We start from the raw sequence: 21,078 nt of genomic DNA on the forward strand, positions 1-21,078 counted from the left end.
TGCAATTTGACCCGAGTATATGAGGTCAACAATGGTACGCTGTCATGGTCGCTGCTTGAAGGATATCATTCCAAGTCTCTACAGTTTTCCAGGTAATATCTTATCATACAATGGCCAAATCCATCCTCCTGATCAATGGCCCCAACCTCAACCTTCTGGGCACCCGCGAGCCACACATCTACGGCTCAACCACCCTCTCCGACGTCGAGGAGTCAGCAAAGTCGCACGCCTCTTCATTCGGCGCAACACTGCAAACATTCCAGTCGAACCACGAAGGCGCGATCGTGGACCGCATACAAGCCGCGCGCGGCAACGTCGACGTGATTATCATCAATCCCGGCGCATACACGCATACCTCTGTCGCTATTCGGGATGCGTTGCTGGGTGTCGCAATTCCGTTCATCGAGCTGCATGTGAGTAACGTGCACGCAAGGGAGCCGTGGAGGCATCACAGTTACTTTAGTGATAAGGCGTCGGGGATCATTGTTGGGCTGGGAGTTTATGGGTATAAGGTTGCCGTGGAGCATGTTGCAGTGAATTTTAAGCCGCTGGAGAAGGCGGCGTTGTAATATACCATCTCAATGCATCATTCATTTGGAATCTCTGTTTTGTATGTCATCTGGGATTGAGTGATTCGGCCGCTAGCTGCGAGTCGCGCTGCATGGTGTTTGTCTCCGGCGATGTCAATGTTTGCTGTGTTGGGGGAATGAGAAAAGGATCTCTTTGACTTGTATACGGGTATAGCTCTGGGATGCCAGCCTCGGGAACGAAGCCCAGATTCTGCATGAATTCGGGTTGGTTGTCCATCCTGTTATGTATCAGTATTGCACAGAATATTTCAGAGAAAAACTCACCTGTCTGTGCCGTCAAGCGAAGCCAATTCGTCAAACAAGGCATCCAGATCAGGAGCAATTCGTGGCCGGCGTATTCCAGCGCCCTCAATATCGACCAGCGAATTAAAAGTCAGACTGGGGTTATTGTATGTTTGCTGATACTGAGGTCCTGGAGTGGAAAAAGGTGCGATCGGGTTGGATAAGATCGGTGCTCCATTTGGTCTTCCAGAAGCCGAAGAGCGATGATGGTGAGAGATCTGCTGAGGTGGGTTTGAACTCTCTATTCCAGGAGGGATATTCAAAGATGAGGCAGGTGTAGGTAGAGATAGTACAGCATTCTCATCGACGGCCGAGGGTCGCATCCATGTAGGCGAAAGGTATGAGTCTGGCGTTGACAGGTTCATCTGACGAGACTCATCAACCAGGCTCGTTACTCGTAGGTTGTTACCTACGTTTTGAGCAGCAGGGCTCTTGGGGAACGAGTTAACCCGCGCCTCAGACCTTGGTTGTGAAAGGCCACTATCGTGAACCCATACCGTTGCAAGATGGGCAGAGAACGATTGAAGTTTGTGCTTGATCCCAGGATCAGCCTCAAAAGGCCAGTGGCTCTTTTTCACACCAGCTTGCGGAAGGCATAACCCCAAAGCCAGTCCAAACGTGGGACATGTTGCCGAAAGGCTGTATGTCTCCATATATGCCTGGAGCAACGATACAAGCCGCTGGGAACCTTCCAAAGCACGCCGTAATCCATGCCTTTCGTTCTTCTGCACTGCCAACTGCAGGCTGAGAGAGCTAGCGATGGCTTCATATATCATCTCAAGCCCGAATATATGTGGCGACGCAGGCTTGGTCGGCACAGTCGGTAAATCAATTCGATAACTTTTTGGAAGCGCCGACAGCCAGAGCTGTAGCTGCCGCTCCAGTGCCTGGAGATGCGACAGGGAATTTGCCGGGGCCTGTCCCCAACAGCATAGATCGTTCAGGATACACATTAGCGACAGCAATCTATTGAACGTGCTGAGGGCATGAAGAGGCCCGCGATGAAAGGAGCCCCGGAACGTGTCCACCGGTCGAAGTCCAGTTTGGTCTTCCCACGGGTGCCACTCCTCTAGCCCATCTTCATTGATCAACCCCACATTTGTCAGATCGGCCTTTCGCAGCGAAGGCATCTGACCCGTTTGCGCAGCGACCAGTGTCTCTAGTAAAAAGCAACCTAAAAAGACATGCTTGGACCGTCCAGCGGCCTTGCTCCCTTCCTCTGTTGATGAAATAGGAGGATTAGTCAATCCTAGACTTTGTGCGGTCCTGACAGCCTGCCCGATAAGAATCCACGCCGCCGTCCAGTCCTGCTGGCCAAGCTTTACCAGCGACAATATCAGAAGTGCCTGAACATGGCCGAGTTCGTAGGTCCCAGTCTCTGTTGGAATGAGACTCCGCGCTTGCGTGTATAGCTGATTGGGATCTGGTCGATCCTCTGGAATGTCGGCCAGCTGGCGGGTGGCTGATATTGATGCTTGCTGAATTGACGCAAGGGCCAAGACTGCCCACAAAGCTGCTTGATCCCCAGAGTCTGATGCGGAAGGATTACATCCATTATCCGCATGGCGGAAAGCTGTTCGAAGAATGTCGTGTTTTTCCAGTATCGGAAACCAGCATTGGGTATAGGAGAAGTAGATGTCAAGTAGTGGCCATGGGTTAGGAGGCAGTTGTAGGTGATGGTCTTGAGGTGGGTTCGGTGAGATGCCGGATCGTGGTAAGGACGAGCCGTCGATTGCTGGCTCCTCGAATAGGTCGCTGACGGTCTGAGTACTTGAATCTCGGGCGGTACAAGTTATTGATCTGGAGGCCAAGGGGGCCCTTACAGGAGACGGCCCAATCGCCAGCGAGTTCTCTCGCCCATCAAGAGACTCGGGGAGATGCCATTCGAGCGTCTCGGGCGAAAGCACGCTGCTTCCATCAGCCTCTGCCGGGGACTCGAGGTCTCCCCTTGCTCTTTCCTCATCCGGCTGCTCCAGAAATGCCAAGAGACGCTCAATTTCTTTCAAGACGATGCTATTCTTCCACGACGAGAGCAAGGTGTCAGAACCCTCCGCCTCTTTTCCCATGGTCGCCAAATGGCTGGGAATATTGGCTGCCCTCAGCAGAGTCCGAACAACCTCCTCACTACCCTGTATCTTTGTAAAAATAAGACCATATAGCAATTCCAATGTTCGAATGTATCCGGTTGGGAGACCGCGTTTCTTCGGGTTGGCTCGGTAGGTACAAGGTCGCGAGAGGGAAGCGCAAGTCGAGCATATCGGCTGAGCTCCGTCGCATTTATCTTTCTTGGATCTGCAGCTGTCGCAAGCTCTGGAGACTCGCTGTCGTTTCGGGTTTGACGTGGGATCGTCGTTCGCGGGGATCTGCCTGCCATCGTCGTCGACGGCATCGGTTAATCGCCTTTTGGACCTGGCGCTGCCCCCGGTGGCCTGGCGGGTATCGCTACTCATAGTCGATACAACGGTGCGCTTGACTGGTCTGAGCACATGCGCATTTTCGGTGGGCGCTGGCGAGGTGAATCCTTTGCCGGCTGGTTAACTGCTTCCCCGGAGTGTTTAGCGCGCTCAGTCCCCGCGCGACGGCGACAAAGAGAGACGATTGAACGGATATTCGGTGAACAAATTGCGAGATGCAAAATGGTTGCCTCCAATGTCTATCTCAGACAGTCCGTGCAAGCTATCCGATTATGGTGGTGACGGAGGAGATCGTGGGTGACGAAGGATGTGTGTGGGTGCGAGAGGAAAGCGGAGAAGAGAAGTTGGGGAAGCGCGGCGATATCGCTTACCCGCTACCATGACAGCGAGGGCCCATAATACAGTGTCGGACAGTCGAATCCTCGCAACCTCTTGGTAAGCCCAGGCTAGCACGCTTTCGCCCACCGGTCGAGCTGTTGAGGTAACGTGGACAGTGTAGTGGAACTGGTGCAAGGGCTGCTAGTGCTGTGCTAGGAAATGCTGGCCCGCTGCACGCCGGAGATACCCCGCGGGGAAGCGAAATTCAGCATTTCTGCCAATGAGAACGCGTGCATATCGTCGCTCTTGGTCCGAGGGCTCTTGGTTCTGTGTTGCTGGAGTGGAAGAGTGGAGGTTGGCCTGTCCGGCAGCGGATTTCGGCAAGTCGCTGCTGGCGGCTGAGCGGTTAGCCAGCCAGGCAACAAGGCACCAACAGTGTATAGTTCTTCAGTCAGTTACTTGCGAACCGGACAGTCGAATATGCGTTTGCAACATCATATTCGTGGCATGTATGCATCTTGGCCCCTCATATTCTGCTCTCTCTGTCTCACGATGGATATATGGAGCGAATGTGACCGAGCAATGTCCGTCAGTATCCTTATTGGTAGACCTTCTGCTGGGTTCCCGGGCTATTTTTTTGGCTTGTGTTAAGGCTTGACGACTCCATCGAAACTCTTGAGGCCGGTGCAAGGTCCGAGTTTGTGCCTCAATACTCGGAGAATAGGGCTAAGGACGCCTCTACGCTTATCGTCTGCACGTTAGATGACCCCACGGGGAAGGGAGAGATCCAGATGAGCATGTGCAACTGAAGACCGTTTAGTATGGTGCAGGATGGTTGTACCACAACGGATGGAAGAGTTCTTTCCCGATCGCCTGATCTGAGGCGCCAAGGCACCAAGGCAACAGCGGCGTGACACTCGTTTCCCCGCGACCCCAAACGATTCTCAGTCTCCGATTCTCCGCGCCCCCAGAATCCACTGCCAGCTGGCTCGTGTTGTCAGCTTGTCTTTGTCGCTGGTTCTGTGCACTCCAGTATTGCCCGTCCGTCTCGAACCGCCTCGTAACTCCTCCCGGCCATGCCAACCTGACACGCCCCTTCGTTCTCACCTACAATGTCTCTCCTTGTGCGGCCACCGAAGCGCCGCCTAGACGATCTTGAATGTCTCGATCAAGCTCACCGTCATGCCCCGCGGGGCCTCAACCAGAGAGCGGATACCGTCACCATTACTGCACAATCAGGTGATTATGGACGCTTCGACGAGCGACCGGAGACTTCTGGCGATGGGTCTAGATTCGCATCTCCGTTTCGCGACATGAGTTCTAGTCGCGGGTCGCCGTCCCGCATTGAGGACGCACTTCAGACGCAGAGAAAGTTTTCACCAAATGCATCAATCGTTTTGATCGGTATTCGGGGAACAGGCAAGTCGAGTCTTGCTGTGATGCTCGCGGCGACATATGGGAGACGCTTGATCGAAGCAGACCGGTATTTCCAGCAAGTCACGGGGCGCTGTCGTGCCGCGTACAAGAGAGAGCACGCACTTCCTGAATACCGCCGGCAGGAAGCAATTGTCATGGAGTCGATGCTTAGGGAGCATTCGGAGGGCTGCGTGATTGTATGCGGGTCAGGTGATGTCGAGCGCAACGGACAGATGCTGCTGCGGGAGTTTGCCAAAACGCACCCAATCATCCATATAGTGCGTGATCTCGAAAGCATTCAGTCTTATTTGAGAGCGCGCGATAGCGAAAAAGTCCGCCGATTCCTTGAACTGTCCGGCCCAATCTATCGAGCTTGTTCGAACTTTGAATTCTCCAATGTCTCCGAAAAAGGCATTGGCGACCAACCGTTTGCCAAAGACACCCAACATTACACCCAGTGGGATGCCGAGGTGGATCAACGAGCTCAAACGTCGACTCCTTTCTTAATGCTCAAGCGACTTCAGCGCGATTTTCTTCGCTTCGTCGCGTTCTCTACAGGCAACATCCCCGAGCTACGAAATCAACTCTCCCCGTTCCCTTTACACATGCAACCAATTGAATCCCGCAAATTTACCTATGCCGCCACTGTACCGATCTCCTCCCTTTTAGAACGTGACCTAGATATTGAAGAGCTGGAATCCACTGCGGATGCGTTCGAGATCAAAATCGATGTGTCCGCAACGCCTTCGGCTCATCTGGGAACCGATTCGAATTTTGCGGACGGTATCAGTCAAACTGTGGCAACAGTCAGACGGAATATTATCGTACCTTTGATATACCATGTTGATAACACAATATATTCGACTCGCGATTCATCACGGCGCTCGAACTCGTCGTATTTGGAATTGGTGCAGCATGGTCTCCGGTTAGCTCCTGAATTTGTGACGGTGGATCTATCCTACGAGGATAGCGTCTTATCACAAATCATAGCCACTAAAGGATCGACTAAGGTTATTGGACATTACTCAAGTCAGTCTTCTTCACAAGGCTGGGATGACCCCGAATATCTAGCGATATACGAACGCGCCAAAAAGCTTGGTTGTGATATGGTTCGCTTGACGCAGCCGGCTGCTTCGATAGAAGACAACTTCGCCGTTGAACGCTTTCGCCATCATCTCAAAACCCTTCCTGGTCCGCAATTACCTGTCATTGCTTATAATTCTGGCGCCCTCGGCCGCCAATCGTGCTGCTTCAACCCAATATTGACTCCTGTGATACCCCGACCATTGATTGCCGAAGCTGGAACAAAGGGTCTGCCATCGATAACAATAAAGGAGGCGCAAGATGCTCTCTATAGCTCATTTGTCTTGGATCCGATGCAATTCTTTGTCTTCGGCGCCAACACAACATACAGTCTGTCACCCGCTATGCACAATGCTGCGTTCAAGGTGCGCGGCATGCCGCATCGGTACAGCATTCACCAAACGCCGACGCTGCGGGGAATCAATGATCTCGTTGAGAACCCAAATTTTGGCGGAACAAGTGTCAGTCTGCCGTACAAAACAGAAGTGATTCCCCTTCTCCACTCAATGTCACCGCACGCCCGTGCAATTGGAGCCGTCAATACCTTGATACCAATTCGAGACCTCGAAAACCGCACCGACAATGCACTGGACATGGAGAAGAGCAGGTCCGGTCCGGTAAAAGGTCTACACGGCGACAACACAGACTGGATCGGAATCTGCAATTGCATCCGGCGAGGTCTGTCCCCAGCGAACGCCATCCGCCCGTCGACAACAGGGCTGATTATTGGAGCCGGTGGAATGGCGCGAGCCGGGATATACTCTATGATCCACCTGGGTGTACAAAATATCTTCATTTGGAACCGAACGGTTGCCAATGCCGAGAAGCTCGCTCAGCACTACATGCGATTGAATCTCCGCGTTAATGGTAGCGGCAGCGGGCAATCGTCAAGCTACCAAATCCACGTCTTGAAGTCATTACAAGACCCTTGGCCGGCCAACTACAAGCAACCGACAATTGTCTGCTCCGGTATCCCCGCCCACCGAATCGGCGATACCGCAGCCCCAAACTTCCAGCTCCCATCTCAATGGATCGAGAGTCCAACAGGCGGAGTGGTCGTCGACGTAAGTCCTCCACCCTTACCCCCAAAGTCCCAAACCCAACTTATCCCATCCCATCAACAACAAACTAACTAATCTATGTAAACCAGCTCGCCTACAAACCCCTAAACACCCCCCTAATGCGGCAAATCCGCACCCTCTCACACCGCGGCTGGGTCGCGCTAGACGGCCTCGACGTGCTACCAGAGCAAGGATTCGCGCAGTTCGAGCTCTTCACGGGATGTCGCGCGCCCAGAAGACTTATGCGCACTGTTATTCTCCAAGAGTATAAGGAGGAAGAGGCCGAGGTAGAGGAGAATTTGTTTGATGAGGGAGCTATGGCAACGCGGTTGAGGAACTTGGATGGGCAGCCAATGTAGTCGCCCTCTCTCTCCCCCTCTCTTTCTCCCTACCCCTTCCTGGATAGTGATGGGCCATCTTCAGAGCGGCCGTTGTTGCAGAGCTGCGATGCCATGGAAGGATACATTTTCCCTTACATCATTCGCGTATGTACATGCAACTCAACCGTAACCCCGCACCACTTCGAGAGGGCCAAGGCATGACTTCGCTGTCTATGGGAGACTTCTACCCGCATTCCGCATCCCGCACCTGGTCGGCTAGTGAGCCGCGTGGACAGTGCACCATGCTTCATTGGCCCGAATCTATCGCGAAACAACAGCTGAAGAAATGAAACCGCAGATATCCTGCCCAGACTCGCGAGTCGCGCGACATCAGACTAGTCATTTTAAACTTCTAGTCTCCGGGTCTCCGGAGCGGAAGGCCACGCCAAGCGGCGTCCGAAACAACATCCTTGTTCTTCATGATATGATTGAAACGACATGAAAATAATTATACCCATCATCATCATCAATCTTATTCCGATTCTTTTCGATTCAATTCTCAAACAGTGGATTGACCCTTCATCTATCTAGCCGTCCCGCGTAATCCTGGAACCAGTTACCTTGTCAGACTCGTCGTACTGATACTGTACATCGCATCACATCTTGATCCCGTTGCCTAGGCCCTCCACCCAGAACGAAGCCCAGCAGGCCCCCTCCTTCCCCGTCCAACACCAAGCCCAACTCCAAGCCCAATTCCAGGCCCTCTCTCCCCCTCCACCTCCTCCTGAAGATCCTCCAACTCCTCAACCTCCCCATCATCAAGCCCCTCCTCCTCACCAACAACCTCAAAATTCCCACAACTCAACCGATCACTATTCGGCGCATGCACAACCCAGCTCAGATCGCCAAAGTACGCGTCACTACCGGGCGTGTTACTCAGGAAGAAATCGTCGTAGCTGGCGCGGAAGACTCCGCCGGGGGGAGCCCACGCGGGACCGTGTTTCCCGGACAGGTCGCCGACTTCGCACGTCCAGGGGGCGGTGATGTTGCAGGGGGGTGTTTGGCCTCGGTTGTAGGGGTCTAGGTGCGCGGCTGTGCGGTAGCAGTTGTCATTGGACTCGGAGTCCGAGGGGATGGGTTTTGCGTGGATGTGGTAGTCTATCACCCCACAAGGAATCAGGACATTAGTTCATTGGGCGCAAGGGTGAGGGTATGGATCTGGGCAGGCAACGTACTCAGATACTCCCCCTCTGGAATCCCGCCGATGACGACGTCCACGTGGAGAGCGGGCGAGCTCGCGCGCGCGGTGATGGTGATTGTGCCGTAGACGGTTGTGTTGTCCTTGGGCAGGAGGGTCGCGTGGTGCACGGAGTAGGGCTCGTTGTCTGTGACGACGGGGGCGTGGGTAGAGGTGTTTGTCTGGGCGAGGGCCGTAGTGGAGAGGCCGAGGATGGCGCTCGTCAGGAGAGTCAAACGCATGTTTGTTGTATCGCTCGTCGATAAGTGTATCGCAGAGGAGAGTAGTGGTTCGTTTGACGTGGTGGAAGAAAGGAAGTGCGACAGGAAGAAGGAGGGAGGCCAGAGTCAGATATACCCCCACGAGATTAGACAAAGCACCTAACAAGGCAACAGCGCAGATTACTGAAGTTGACTTGAACAGAGACAGGGGTCAGATCAGCTTATATGTTCTCCTTTGAAGGCTGGGTTTGTCATCTTTGTCAGTTCCTGGTTCCCGTGCAACGCCCTCTCAAACAGATCCCCCAGCCCCGTTTCCGTAGTTAGGGCTGCCAAGGTCTTGTGTGTGACGGCGCACACGAGCCTGTCCAACCACCAGCAAACAGGACGACAGGGGTAGCGCCGGGATTATCGCGATAGCGCAATCATTGTCCGAAGTCTTCAGAAATGTTAGGTCAGAGTTAGGTCAGAGTGGGCTGTGCAGAATATCGCTCTCGGCAGATGGCGGAAGTTGCAGATGGATTGGCAGGCTGACAGCGCAAATGCTCGGCGCCCACGCTGAAGTGGGAGTCGGAGTCCGGGGAAGGATGCTTATTTGCTGCTTGGGCGCGGTTACCTGGTTAATTTTAGCCTTTGGCAGGTTGGCAATCGGGCCAAGAGGCACAAGCAGGGATTCTGTTTGTCAGGAGTTGTTAAGGTTAAGGTTATGTTGGATGGGCGCTTAATAGCGTTGTCTTGTTGCTGTCGTCGTTGCTATTCATACTTTGTCTGCAGGAGTGCCAGCTAGCTTGAAGGTCTTTGGTTTGAATGTTTGTCTAGGTTGGATCGGCCTGGGGCTATTTTGAGGAAGATCCAGTATCATTGAAGAAAGTTCTCGGAGATTGAGTGTGCCAGCCATTTGCACAGGCCACAACTTGGCGTGGAGTCTACGCCTGTGCTGATATAACAGGATCATGTGGAGAAGAGTCTCATCCAGTACCTCTGGCAGTTTTGTATCACGTAAACTGAATCAGAGGCATTGGGCCTGCAGTGAAATATCTTAGGTAGAAATTGACTTGGTGCATTGGACGTAGCTGGAGAAGTTGAAGAGATTCAGTTCGCTGTTCTCAAAAGACGAATTCAGGCGTCTCAGTCCCTCGCTCCTTTCTCAACAGGATTCTTTTCGGCGCAGAAGTGTCAGGTCACCGGTGTGATAGGAGTTTCATCAGAGTAAATACTACTCCAGTGGGGGGCACTGCAGATCCACTTGACAATCTCAATTTTCGCCAAGTGGCTAATCGAGATATATACATTTGTACGCGGAAGCTGGCGGCCCATGATGCGCAATCATCCACGGTACTTTACCACGTACGCTGCACACTCTTAACGGCCTTGGTGATACGGCCTCATCAATCCCAAGACCATCGATACGTCCCTGATCTCGCTGGCTTACAAGCCCCATCAACCTCTTCAATGCCTACACTCTGCACGGCCCTCCCCTCACCACCAAACAAAAGCATCTTGCCGCTCCCCGCCTCAGGCCATCCAATCCTCTCAGCCACACCCTCCGGGTCCTCCGCAAAAGCAAGTAGAGCATCCTGCATCGCCTCCCCAACGCTGCCCGCGAACTCTTTCTCAGGGGGAACACCAACAACATCCTTCCAAGCGCCCATCACAGACGGGATATCGGCGCCATGGTGCGCGCCCAGGAATGGCAAAGGCGGAATGCTTGTTATATTCGCGGCGTATAGGTACCGGTATGTCGGCGCGCCAATTCGTCTCCGATTCTCTGTTGTCTGGGCTGTCGGGCAGATGAAATTCTGTAAGGTTATTGTGTTGATGATGGTTTGGTCTGGCCATGTGCCGTTTTGTAGGTAGGCTTCGTAGACGGGGCCGGCGGGGTATACTGCCGAGGCTTCGTTCGCGCAGTTTGAGAGGATGGTTGGAAGGGTTGAGTAATTTCCCTCTAGATAGCGGGTGGTGTAGTTTGAGAAAATGGTGACTTCGTCTGGGACGGGTGTGAATGCTAGGAGGGGCATTGTTGGGTCTTCAAGGGCCTGTCTGTCGAGGTACTGGCCGACGAAGTCCGCGATCCTACGCCAGGGGACCTCTTGCATACAGGATAATTGGGCTTTTGGCGAAGAGGAGAGGCCGCTACAGCCGACGTGCTCGGCAACGTAGGTGAAGTTTGTCCTAGCCAGGTCTGGGCTTTTGTTCGATGCTGCGGGTGTGATTGTTGAGCCCGAGGCGATGTGCAGACCGGCGGCGAGCATATCAGAATGGTGAGTGTAGGAGTACATGTCAAGCATTACGGCGCCGGCGGATTCTCCCTGTTTGTTTTTGTTAGAGAAGAGTTGAAAAGGGACTTTGGGTGAATTAAATGGGGCATACCCAAAGTATTATGCGGTCAGGATCACCGCCGAAGTTCGCAATGTTGTCTTTTACCCATTCGAGACTGCGAGAGTTAAGAATCACGGAGCAGAATTGATGAATATGTACTTACGCCAGACGCATGTCAAGAATGCCGACGTTGGGGCTTTCCAGCCCCGGCGCATTGGGCCAGCCAAAGATACTCATGCGATAGCTGGTAAGATCAGCATCGGACCAACAAACTTCCTCAGTGACAGTCACTCACTTGGCGATGACGACAATATGAGCCTGAGATTTTTGAACCCAGTGATGCGGCTTTTGGACATCCTCATCAAGCCCTCCAGTAATAAAGCCACCCCCTGGGACAAAGAAGATCACTGGCAGACCTTTCTCTGTCTTGGTCTGTACAGGCGCCCAGACAGCCAAGTACAAACAGTTCTCATCAGAGGAGTTGGCCACCGCTCCGGGCGTACTATTTTGCGCAACATTGGGTATTGTGCTTTCGGGCTGCAGATCCTGGAAGATGCCCCGATACGCCGTCTTGAACTGCGGACACGACGGCGGAAATTGTGTCGCATTCACCTGTTTATTGCGGTTATGGGCAAGCGGCTCAGGCGGCATGAAGCGTAGATGTCCTGTTGGGGAGCGAGCATATGGAATGGCGTGGAATTGACGGACTTGAGGAGTGGTGGAGTTGATCAGTCCTGTCACTGTGCCGGTATTGGTGACGACTGTGAGGCCATCGTTGGAGGCTGCTGCTGCAATTGAAAGCAGCAGCGTTAGGCCAGTGAGGAGGCTTTTGATGGCCATGAGGTCTGTCGGAGCTCGGGCTCGAGCTGGAATGAGAGCGATGGAATGCTGGTAACATGCTAAGATCCTCCATCGCGGCGTGCTCTTCCCTTCATGTAAGGAAGGAATGTGCAATATTGGAAGAGTGTGGACCAAAGGCATGGGGGAGATCCCACTGTCCACTGTTTACAGGGCTCGTGTCTGCTCCCACAGGGAGCTAAACCCTATCTACGACTTTCTTTGTTCTGTGCATGTCTTGGTTCAGAATTCTTGCAGCGATAGCACCGACATTAAACCCTACTATATTTTAGACCAGTAGACAGAGAAAGGAATGCATATTTACCACGAATCCAAGCTTTCATCATTCAAAGTCTGCTTGGCGCGGCGCGGGCAAAGAGCCAGCAACACTCGAGCAGGCAAGAAACACCGTAAAGGGCTAAGTACCCTGTAATTGCGACGAACGCCCTGTGGCCTCGGACATCTCGGTGGGATGGCATGCGCGTTCTTCACAGACCCGCTGCCATTTAGGGCAAGATCGGACATTGAGTATACCCAGTTCGTCGGTGGGATAGTGGTCCCTGACGATCTCCCGCTAATATCGAATGCCTGGTTGGCCACTGTCTGCTTCACAAGCCCACGCATCGGAATTCGCGGCAAAGATTTGGGCACAAAAAGACTGGAACTGCCGACAAGGAATTTGTCAGGCCGGACCAGAACCGGAGATGCCCTCATCATATCAATTATATCAATCTTATCTGCGTGGGACTTGCCCCGAATGTCGGATTTGCTGAAGCCACGAAATATTAACTGATCCGCTGCAACAAATCAACAATGCTGTCGGCCCCTTTTTTTCAGATCTTGGACACGGTTCCCTCATCACTTCCTATTTTCCCGCAACAGCAAGCTACACGCTCTTGCGCTCACTTAGGTTCCAAGGTTATGCATATGCATTCTCCTTCTCATTCTCAATACGGCCTTGTCTGGCGTCTTTAGTTCCATCTGCACTTCTCGCATAATGACAAACAGCTCGAATGTTGCTATTAATCTCCTCCAAGCCAAAGACTCATTCGACGATAAGCTACCCCAAGCTTAGACCGCATACATATCTCTTAGATCTCCTCGCTTGCTCTCGTATGCTCAACGCTAACGCACAAGCATACCGGCAGATTTTAACTTTCTCCTTCTCGGTGAGAAGGCTATGTCGGGTTGCTTTGATACGGCGAGAGGTGCGTGCGATGCCTTGAACGCGTTTCGCGAGGAATCTAAATGGAGATGATGCCTTATGGAAGTGCCTAGAGGGTAAATCTGGTATAAAGGGTTGGAGGAGTTCTTCAACTTTGAGAATTGAGAGCCGGTTGTGGGACTGGGCCCACAGATCCAAGCAAGGTAGATGTACTAAGCTGTCAAGTTTGGGGTGTAGGTATGGCAGCCTGGAGAAATTGTAAATGTTCTTCGCTCGATTTGTCCACGCTTGTGATCGGGATATATAAGCTAATGGGAGTTCGCGAATCATAAATCCCAGATACATAATGGGCGATTTCAGGCTTGAAGACCACCAATAGGCTGATTGCATTTTTGATGTTAACATGCTTGAGAAGATGGTAGGGAGGCAAGTACCTGAGATTAGAGTCTGAGTTCAAGGGATCATACAAGAATAGACAGATACACGTGAGCCAAATGTGCTCGTCACAGTCGCTCCTTCCTAGCGTGAATTGAGATCGTTGCATACTAGAAAGATGCCCGCCTGGCCCGCCCCGGGGTCCTCTTTCCCAGCCCAGCCATCTACAGAGTTGCACCAGCACTGGTAGGAACAGTGCTCTCGATATCACTCGCCTCCGCACACTCCGCGATTGTCAGAGCGCTCCAGCTCCTCAAGAAGCTGGCGTCCGTGTAGCCCTCTTCGCCGGCGCTGTTTGTGTAAATGCTCGACGCACAGTTGCGTCCAATATAGCTCGCACAGGCATCATTTCCGGACCCATCAGCAGACGAGAGGAACAGCGACCCGGCTTCCCAGAACTGGTCGGACGTGATCGTCGGCACGTCAGTGTAGACGTTTCCCTCGAAAAGGCCCTGGCCTTGCTCGTTGCCTTCGATTGCGTGGCCTGGGTTGTCGGAGAAGACGTTGTTGCAGGCGTGGAAGAGCGTGCTGCCGCTGAGGGCTGGGCTGCGGCCGGAAAACTTGTTGACGTAGTTTCCTATCGAGATTGATGAGTAGCTGCGTTGGATGATGTGGAGAATAGAGTATACTAACCTTTGAAGGTTATGCTATCGTCTTCGCCAACGAGCTCCATGCCCCAGTACTGGTGGCCGTCGCAGCTGGTCGAATAGGTGGTCTCGCCGTTGAGGAAGTTGTTGGAGAGCGTGACTTGGCTGTTGGGGTTGTAGCCGAAGACATAGTGGACGCGGCCGATGAGGGAAGTCTGAGGCAGTAAGGTCAGTATCTTCAATATAGAGTGATAATACACCGACTTGCCTCAACATGATCAATCCAGATCTGACTGGACCCATCGAAGGTGAACGCATCACCACCCCAAACATACTGCGGGTTCAAGTCTGTGATCTTTATGTTCTGCACAATGATGTTGCTCACATCATCCGTGAAAGTCAATCCCTTCCCCTTGATCGCTCCCTCGCTGCCCTCTCCCAGAATTGTCTTGTCCGAAGCCACGGGGATAGGCGTAGGCCCAGCAGCATCGTACGTCGCAATCGTGCTCTCCTGGCCCGAGCAGTCATCCTGGAGAATCAATTGGCACCCCTCACCCGTTCCCCACGAATAACACGCTGTGCCAGTAGCCTGGGTTCCTGTGAAGTCATATGTCTTGGTCAGCACGATGACGGCAGGACCTTCCTCGCTCAGGAGGCTTTCGAGCTCGGCCGTATCGGCTGGGTAGACGGGGGTTGCATCGCCACCACCGGTGACGCCAGAGGCAAAGCCCTCAGCAGATCCGGAGACGGACTGCGCTGTTGCAAGGGTTGCTGACAGGAGGGCGCTGAGCAGGTACTTCATCGTGAACGCGTCTGAAACAAAGTAGGTAGGCAAGCGTTGACACTGTTACACGGCTCAAGTTTTCGAATCCAGGTCAGGACTGAGAGGTCTTTATAGACCAGCAATCATTCCACCCTCCTGAAAATGTCGAGGAAGGAATTCCGCACTCCATATTGCGCTTTACTGTCAAGACATCAACATCAAACCCCCAGCGTCTCCAAACATCCAACGGCACCAACGGGTCTCCTTGTCAGATTCCGCCAGCGGAACCCTGTAGGTCCCAGCGGGCCAGCGCAGGTACAGGTGCTATTTTAGGCAGGAAACGTCGAAACGAACTCCACGAGTCATCTCTGCATGAACTGATACGCTGAAATCCACTCCATTCTTCAGAGTGACCAGAACTCGTTGACTCAGCGGGGTCCCCTCGGACTCCAAGTTAATTTACCCGAGACGCTGCCGCTGCCGATCACCAAGCAATGTCAAGCTTTAGTGCCGTCTAGGCTGTCAAGCTCTACAACTTTAGGAGTTCGTCAGCGTTCTTAAACTCCTTTGACTCGGGAAATTGCTTGGTTTGGCGCTGGGGTGTAATTTGAGCAAGTAGTTCAACCGGTCTTTGCTTTGCTCACTGGCTGCTTAGGGTAGGATCGACGGAACCTGACTAAATTGCGAAACGCACACGGACATACGTCCGATACTACCGAGGTGTCATACTCAGGGCAGGGTGTAAATTAAGCAATTGCTGATCTGTCATGGAACATGAGTGAGGCTCAGGTTCAGATTCGAGAACAGTAGTGCTATTTGCTGACTTCGTCAGTCAGAACTATCCTATTCTAGGGTGGGTTCGTAGTTCCGTCCTACCTAGTCCAGTAGACAATACGAACGGACCCGAGGCAATAAATCTAAAAGATCCAATCAGGTTGTCCAAAACTCCAAACGCTTCGCTGATTAACAGAAGACAAAAGAAAAGCAAATGGGTTTCCGTGTGCATAAAATGAGGATTATCCACGAGCACGGCGCATAAGCTATGCACCAGGCGTCGTCAGGTTATGTAGGAGTTGTTGGATATTGGGTGCAATCACTGACAGCAACAGTGACCGAGACGCTTGGATGAGGCTACGACGAGCCCGTATGGCGATAGTTCCAAGGGAAACGCGTTCATGGTGATGCAAAGCAAGATGAGAAGGAAAAGAAAAAGAGGGTAGATAAGGCCCGGGCCGCAGCGCGGACCTCGCAAGTATGCTGGGGATATCTCTAAGCGAAAGAGGACATCCGACTCGTCTTTCAAGCCAGTCATCAAGGGGAAAGAAAAATGACGAGTTTCTAGCTCCAATGGCCAGCGGAGTTCATCTTGGTGGGACTCGATAATTAGATTTCCCAAATGCTTGAAGATTATGCCATGCGATGTTACCGAGTAGAAACCGTTACTCGGTGCCGGTGGTGTACGTGGTGAATGACTGCGCGGCCTCTGGGCGTCGTTGACTTGCATATTTGGCGACTGTGCCAAATAGGCAACATCATTGAGGGTAGACTTGCTTCCAGAGATGGTGACGACTCATGATGATGGGATCCTCGGACTAGGAATAAATAATTGCTGATGCCTGTTGATGCGCTTGCCCTCTAGCGATATGGCCAACACACTGCTCCTCGCCAGAGGCTTTCTTGATAGGCAGGAAATCAGGTCCAAGGTGTCATGCTTGGTGCCCATTGATTGATTTAGCAACTATGCCAACCCGGTGACCTCTCCAGTCATGCTCTCAGGGGAGGTTCCGATCCACTTTGATGATGACTCGGGGGATCTAAATTTTCCAGGAAATAATCATGAATGCCTGCTGACGTCTGCGGACGCATTGGTATGCCTTCTGACAATGACGCTGGCCTTATGCCAACGGCACTCTTGATCGGTGAAGGAGAACAACGAAGGTGTCGGGAATCAACACTTGGTACTCGCTGCATGGTTCCGGCGGGTGCCTGCTGGCGTCTGCGGGCGTCGTTGGCTTGCATGCTTGGCGGCTGCGCCGACAAGCCAACACCGACGCCAAGGAATGATTGGCAAGTGGATGATGTATCACCTTATCGAGAACATGACGACCTCAGACAGAGGTGCCGTACGTATCTGAGAATGGCAGCCAAGAAGATGAGCGATAGGGAAGGGGTTTCGATGACAAGTCGTCGATCATGTCTCGAGATACCGTCATCGCAACAGAAGAAGCAGGTCGCCAAGTGACAATGACGTTTCACAATCCCGCAACAAGGATCCCAATTCCTTCAATGCAGCCAAGAAATACGCGGTGATCATCGCCCCCCTTGGCCAACTCGATTCGAATCAAATCAACCTCTCCAACCAAGCACAAACCGTAACCTCATTACTATGCCGGTTCGGAAAACAAGCCTCGTTAAACTCCTGATGCGTAACAAACGTATCAACGTTCCGCTCCGTCAGTGGAATCTTATACAGATTCTTCTGGCGGAGCAGCTCCCGCTCCGCGCGCGCCGCAGGCGTCAACTTCGCAAAGGTGTTTCGTATCCGCCGGATTCCACCGGGGAAATGGAGGTGTGAGATTCGAGGGGGTCCAAAGGGCGTGTCGACTTTCCAGGGGCTTTCGGACGCGCCGAGGTCGGCGTCAGCGGTCTGGACTTGGAGCTCGATGAGGCGGGTGGACTTGGACTTTTTGGTCGTCTTGCTGTTGCTCCTGTTGCGAGTGGGGGTGCGGAAGCGGACCATCTTTGTTGTTGGGGCTGCGGCGTTTATGGGTGTTAGACGGGTGATGGTCATTTTGGATGGATGGTAGATGGAGAGACGAAGGAGAAGAAGGGATGATAATGATACTAATATACGTACCTCGTACTCGTCCAGGAGTCTCGGCCTCTCTGGGGGCACTTGCAGGTGCGGGGCCGTCCGTGCAATGAGCCGAGAATAGCTTCAGGAATGAGGAACACGGGTGTTGCACTAGCATCTTGGCGTTGGCGCGAGGCATGACAAGTCGTACGCGGGTTCGCACCTCCCGGCGGAGATCGTCGACAATATCTTCTTGGGACACGAACACTTCCCTTCTTTGAGAACGAGAAAGAAGAGTTGGAGTTCAGTTCGTCGAAGAAAGCGTGACCCACACTCTGGCTGATGTCATTGACGTTGACTCCGGCTAAATCGGGAGGACTTCGCTTCCACTCTGCACTCAATTCATATGAACATGAATGACTTCTCTCTAAATTGCAGACCAGTGGAGCTCGCAGCCAAAAAAAAAACACATCAGTCGATCCCTCTGCTTGGCGTAGATCATGTCGCCTCCTTCTTTTATCTGGACACTGGGGTTAAGGCTACACAGCAAGAAGTACAGAGTACAGAGTACAAACTCTGCCTCAGCACGTAGCAGGCCGCGTATAGCGCGCATAAATCGCCAACCCAATCAGGCGGGTTGGAGGTCAAGTGCACAGGACCAGGCTCCAAGGACCCGAACCATTGGCTACAGATGAGATCGTCGTCACGGACCGGGGTTCTTTTCGTTTCCGTCATAGCGAGACTGTAGGTGTGCGCGAGTGTTTTTGCTGTCGATGGTTTATTCTATTACTCTATAGGAGGGGAGATATCAACTACTAGATAGATAATTTTTTTTGGTCTGACCGGTTGTGTTGTAGGTGTTTGAGCCCGTGTACTCTGTCATAGATCCGTGGAGATAGGACACTGCAACAGCCTTGGACAGCCCTGGAGCACGGCGCACGGACACCATCGTGCCCCCAGTCCCTCTTCCTGCGGAATCACATCTACTCCCCGGAGCCGTGGCCTGTAGTACTACTTAGTCTGGAATCGGTATTGGCCTCGACCTGGGCACAAAGCAGACATCAGCTCCAGTGCGGGGTACATACACCGACCTACCCTGGCCCACAGAGTCCTTCTTTGTCAGGCCTGGGATGTAAGGATATGGAGATCCCGGGGGCAGTGACAAATGCGGCTTATCTCGAGTAGTCGTCACTTTGGCAAGCGGGAGAATGCGTCGGATATGAGCATCAGAGTTTATAAATGTAGTAATCATATTCATAGTCAAGAGACCAGGTCAATGGTATACTCGACCTTGTTCAACGCCAATCATTATTCGTAGTCTACCACCACCGAATCAAAAAAAGGTAAAAATATCAAACAGGAGCAGAAAGACAACCCAAGCAGATAGCCACCACAACGCCTCGCGCTTTTGAGCTGCCCATAAACGACAACACAACATCGATCATGAATCATTAACCTAAGCAATCAATAACCTAGGAAATCAACAAGTCCATCACGCTCATTCTCTTCCGCTGCGGCTCAGGCAGCTTATACCGCTCGTCCTCACGCGAGACAGCAGAAGACGAGCCGGACCCCGCAGACCCGCTATGGCTATGGCCCGAGTCAATCGACCCCCGCGGATCCCTGTTCAGCATGAGCAGGGCAGCGGAAGCTTCATGATCCACGTCGGCAGAAGAAGCATTTGAAAAACGTGGCTGAATGGCAGGCGAGGTTGTAGAAGATGGGGGCAGCGCCCATGAGCTGCGCGAGGATCCCATTGTTCGCTCGCTCGGGCGAACAGGTCCGAGCGCGGGGCTTGGGAGGATGGATGGTGGGATTTCGGACATTGCCGTTGAGGGTACACGGCTTCGCGGGGAGTACATTGGGGAAGTGCTGGGTACACTCTCGGGGGGTACTTCGGGTGACACCGATGCAGAGTATGTGCTGCCGTGGACATCACCGAGGAATTCGGGCGAGGTTGGTGATAAGGGGACAGTGGGTAGGGACGGTGGAGCGGTTGGTTTGTGGTCACCGGGGGTTTTGAGGTCGGAGATGCACTTCTCGAGGTAATTGACATAGTCGATACTAGCCTGTAGTACCGAATTGTCAACTAAGTCAAATTAGACGGTTGGAGCGGGAAACGAACCTGAAGAATGGCAAGTTTATGCATTTCCTGCCCTCGGCAGGCCGGAATCATATTCTTCAAGGTTGAGAATTCCTCATTCATTTTCGATCTTCGCCGTCGCTCAATCAAGCTGTGCGCAGTCTTCCTTGCAATCTTTCGTCCAGCGGCGCTGGTTGCACTCGGTTGCTTCTTCTTAGTGCCTGCAGCTGCCGGTGCCGCGCCATTGGCGGGAGTGGCAGCGGCAGCCTTCGTGTTCCCCTTCGCAGCCGGCTTAGAAGCCACAGCAGGCTTCGGCGGGTTCTGAGTCTTCGGTTTCATCTGAATGATCTTGCGGGTGCGAGTAGGAGGTGGTGGAAGGTCTAGATCCTCGAGCGGCCTCTTCTGCCCGGCCTGCGGGGGAGGGTTCGCATTGCGGCTCGGTTCAAGGTGCGGCGAGGTCGGGGATGCAGGAAAGAACACCGAGGCGTCCGATTTCGACGTCTGCCGGCTAGCAGCGTCCATTTCTGACGGGCAGAGTGCAGCAGGAGGGAGAACAAAGACGTCTGTACCATCAACCACTGCCTGGTCTTTGATTATGAGCTCTCCAGACATGGAGGGTGTTGGAGGAAATCGGGAACGTGACATTATCCAGATCCAGATAAGCCTGTGGAAAAGGCACGGCAATTGGATATGTTGAACGGTTTCTTAAATGCTCAGAGTACCAACCAGGCAACCTGATAGAGTAGGACAAGAACAGCCTGGATCAGTCGAGTGTCGTACAGTCTGTATCAAAGGACCTCAGCTGAAGGCTAGCCAGGAAACAACAGCGGACGAGGAAAGAAGGCAAGAAGAGAGCAAGTTCCCTGCACGCGAGAGGCTCAGGCAACGGCACAAGACAGCTTCTATACTTCCAGCGCCGAAAACATGATGGTGGCAAAGTCGTGAGGAAACAGCGCAGCAGCCATGGTCGAGGGCCGAGAATAAATGAAGATCGCGGGCCTTGGTGACGAGAATTGGAGCGATCGACGAGGGAGGGAGGTCATAGACGGTGGGTTTCAGGAAGCTCTTGCAAGTGAGAAGGTCAGTTGGTGTCGCGTGCTTGGGAGCGCCCACGCGGTTGCAGCCCCGCCCCTGATTGGCTAGCGGGGGCACTCTG

General features: G+C 53.0%; 8 protein-coding genes across 8 annotated transcripts; 2 read left to right on the forward strand and 6 right to left on the reverse strand.

Moving 5' to 3' along the window:
- Positions 1–110: 110 nt before the first annotated feature.
- BDV17DRAFT_301011 (type II 3-dehydroquinate dehydratase) lies at positions 111–812 on the forward strand (the record flags this gene model as incomplete). The annotated part of the gene is made up of 1 exon (XM_073764168.1): positions 111–812. One exon carries the CDS (start codon positions 111–113, stop codon positions 567–569), a length of 459 nt encoding a protein of 152 aa, XP_073611275.1. The 3' UTR covers positions 570–812.
- On the reverse strand, positions 616–3,322 carry BDV17DRAFT_295448 (putative C6 transcription factor QutA; the record flags this gene model as incomplete). The annotated part of the gene is made up of 2 exons (XM_073763062.1): positions 616–808; positions 855–3,322. 2 exons carry the CDS (start codon positions 3,320–3,322, stop codon positions 616–618), a joined length of 2,661 nt encoding a protein of 886 aa, XP_073611276.1.
- Positions 3,323–4,391: 1,069 nt separating this feature from the next.
- On the forward strand, positions 4,392–7,677 carry BDV17DRAFT_211459 (putative quinate pathway repressor protein QutR). The gene is made up of 2 exons (XM_073755438.1): positions 4,392–7,167; positions 7,254–7,677. Exons 1-2 carry the CDS (start codon positions 4,717–4,719, stop codon positions 7,521–7,523), a joined length of 2,721 nt encoding a protein of 906 aa, XP_073611277.1. The 5' UTR covers positions 4,392–4,716; the 3' UTR covers positions 7,524–7,677.
- A 394-nt stretch (positions 7,678–8,071) lies between these two features.
- Positions 8,072–8,963, reverse strand: BDV17DRAFT_284716 (putative cytosolic Cu/Zn superoxide dismutase; the record flags this gene model as incomplete). The annotated part of the gene is made up of 3 exons (XM_073760579.1): positions 8,072–8,128; positions 8,329–8,642; positions 8,720–8,963. 3 exons carry the CDS (start codon positions 8,961–8,963, stop codon positions 8,072–8,074), a joined length of 615 nt encoding a protein of 204 aa, XP_073611278.1.
- Positions 8,964–10,327: 1,364 nt separating this feature from the next.
- Positions 10,328–12,098, reverse strand: BDV17DRAFT_284717 (Alpha/Beta hydrolase protein; the record flags this gene model as incomplete). Its single annotated transcript, XM_073760580.1, has 4 exons — positions 10,328–11,248; positions 11,310–11,373; positions 11,422–11,502; positions 11,554–12,098. 4 exons carry the CDS (start codon positions 12,096–12,098, stop codon positions 10,328–10,330), a joined length of 1,611 nt encoding a protein of 536 aa, XP_073611279.1.
- A 1,664-nt stretch (positions 12,099–13,762) lies between these two features.
- On the reverse strand, positions 13,763–15,611 carry BDV17DRAFT_211489 (polysaccharide lyase family 1 protein). The gene is made up of 3 exons (XM_073755440.1): positions 14,551–15,611; positions 14,329–14,497; positions 13,763–14,272 (listed from the first exon to the last, which is right to left on the reverse strand). The coding sequence occupies exons 1-3, from the start codon at positions 15,082–15,084 to the stop codon at positions 13,860–13,862; spliced, it is 1,116 nt and encodes a 371-aa protein (XP_073611280.1). The 5' UTR covers positions 15,085–15,611; the 3' UTR covers positions 13,763–13,859.
- Positions 15,612–17,336: 1,725 nt separating this feature from the next.
- Positions 17,337–18,097, reverse strand: BDV17DRAFT_211479 (uncharacterized protein). Its single transcript, XM_073755439.1, has one exon. It carries the CDS (start codon positions 17,834–17,836, stop codon positions 17,387–17,389), a length of 450 nt encoding a protein of 149 aa, XP_073611281.1. The 5' UTR covers positions 17,837–18,097; the 3' UTR covers positions 17,337–17,386.
- Positions 18,098–19,098: 1,001 nt separating this feature from the next.
- Positions 19,099–21,046, reverse strand: BDV17DRAFT_274604 (uncharacterized protein). Its single transcript, XM_073759146.1, has 2 exons — positions 19,965–21,046; positions 19,099–19,908 (listed from the first exon to the last, which is right to left on the reverse strand). Exons 1-2 carry the CDS (start codon positions 20,565–20,567, stop codon positions 19,312–19,314), a joined length of 1,200 nt encoding a protein of 399 aa, XP_073611282.1. The 5' UTR covers positions 20,568–21,046; the 3' UTR covers positions 19,099–19,311.
- Between the last annotated feature and the right edge of the window lie 32 nt (positions 21,047–21,078).

This window comes from Aspergillus undulatus, assembly GCF_047715775.1.
Source record: "Aspergillus undulatus strain CBS 261.88 unplaced genomic scaffold BDV17scaffold_68, whole genome shotgun sequence".
NCBI classification, from domain to species: domain Eukaryota; kingdom Fungi; phylum Ascomycota; class Eurotiomycetes; order Eurotiales; family Aspergillaceae; genus Aspergillus; species Aspergillus undulatus.

Bases quoted from the DNA above. Each gene is read 5' to 3' on its own strand.
- BDV17DRAFT_274604 (XM_073759146.1), bottom strand. From the start codon at position 20,567: ATGTCACGTTCCCGATTTCCTCCAACACCCTCCATGTCTGGAGAGCTC. The intron at 19,909-19,964 runs GTTCGTTTCCCG...TCGGTACTACAG, and splicing joins ATAAACTTGCCATTCTTCAG to GCTAGTATCGACTATGTCAA.
- BDV17DRAFT_211459 (XM_073755438.1), top strand. From the start codon at position 4,717: ATGTCTCTCCTTGTGCGGCCACCGAAGCGCCGCCTAGACGATCTTGAA. The intron at 7,168-7,253 runs GTAAGTCCTCCA...TATGTAAACCAG, and splicing joins CAGGCGGAGTGGTCGTCGAC to CTCGCCTACAAACCCCTAAA.
- BDV17DRAFT_211489 (XM_073755440.1), bottom strand. From the start codon at position 15,084: ATGAAGTACCTGCTCAGCGCCCTCCTGTCAGCAACCCTTGCAACAGCG. The intron at 14,498-14,550 runs GCAAGTCGGTGT...TTACTGCCTCAG, and splicing joins TCTGGATTGATCATGTTGAG to ACTTCCCTCATCGGCCGCGT. The intron at 14,273-14,328 runs GTTAGTATACTC...CAATCTCGATAG, and splicing joins CGATAGCATAACCTTCAAAG to GAAACTACGTCAACAAGTTT.
- BDV17DRAFT_211479 (XM_073755439.1), bottom strand. From the start codon at position 17,836: ATGACCATCACCCGTCTAACACCCATAAACGCCGCAGCCCCAACAACA.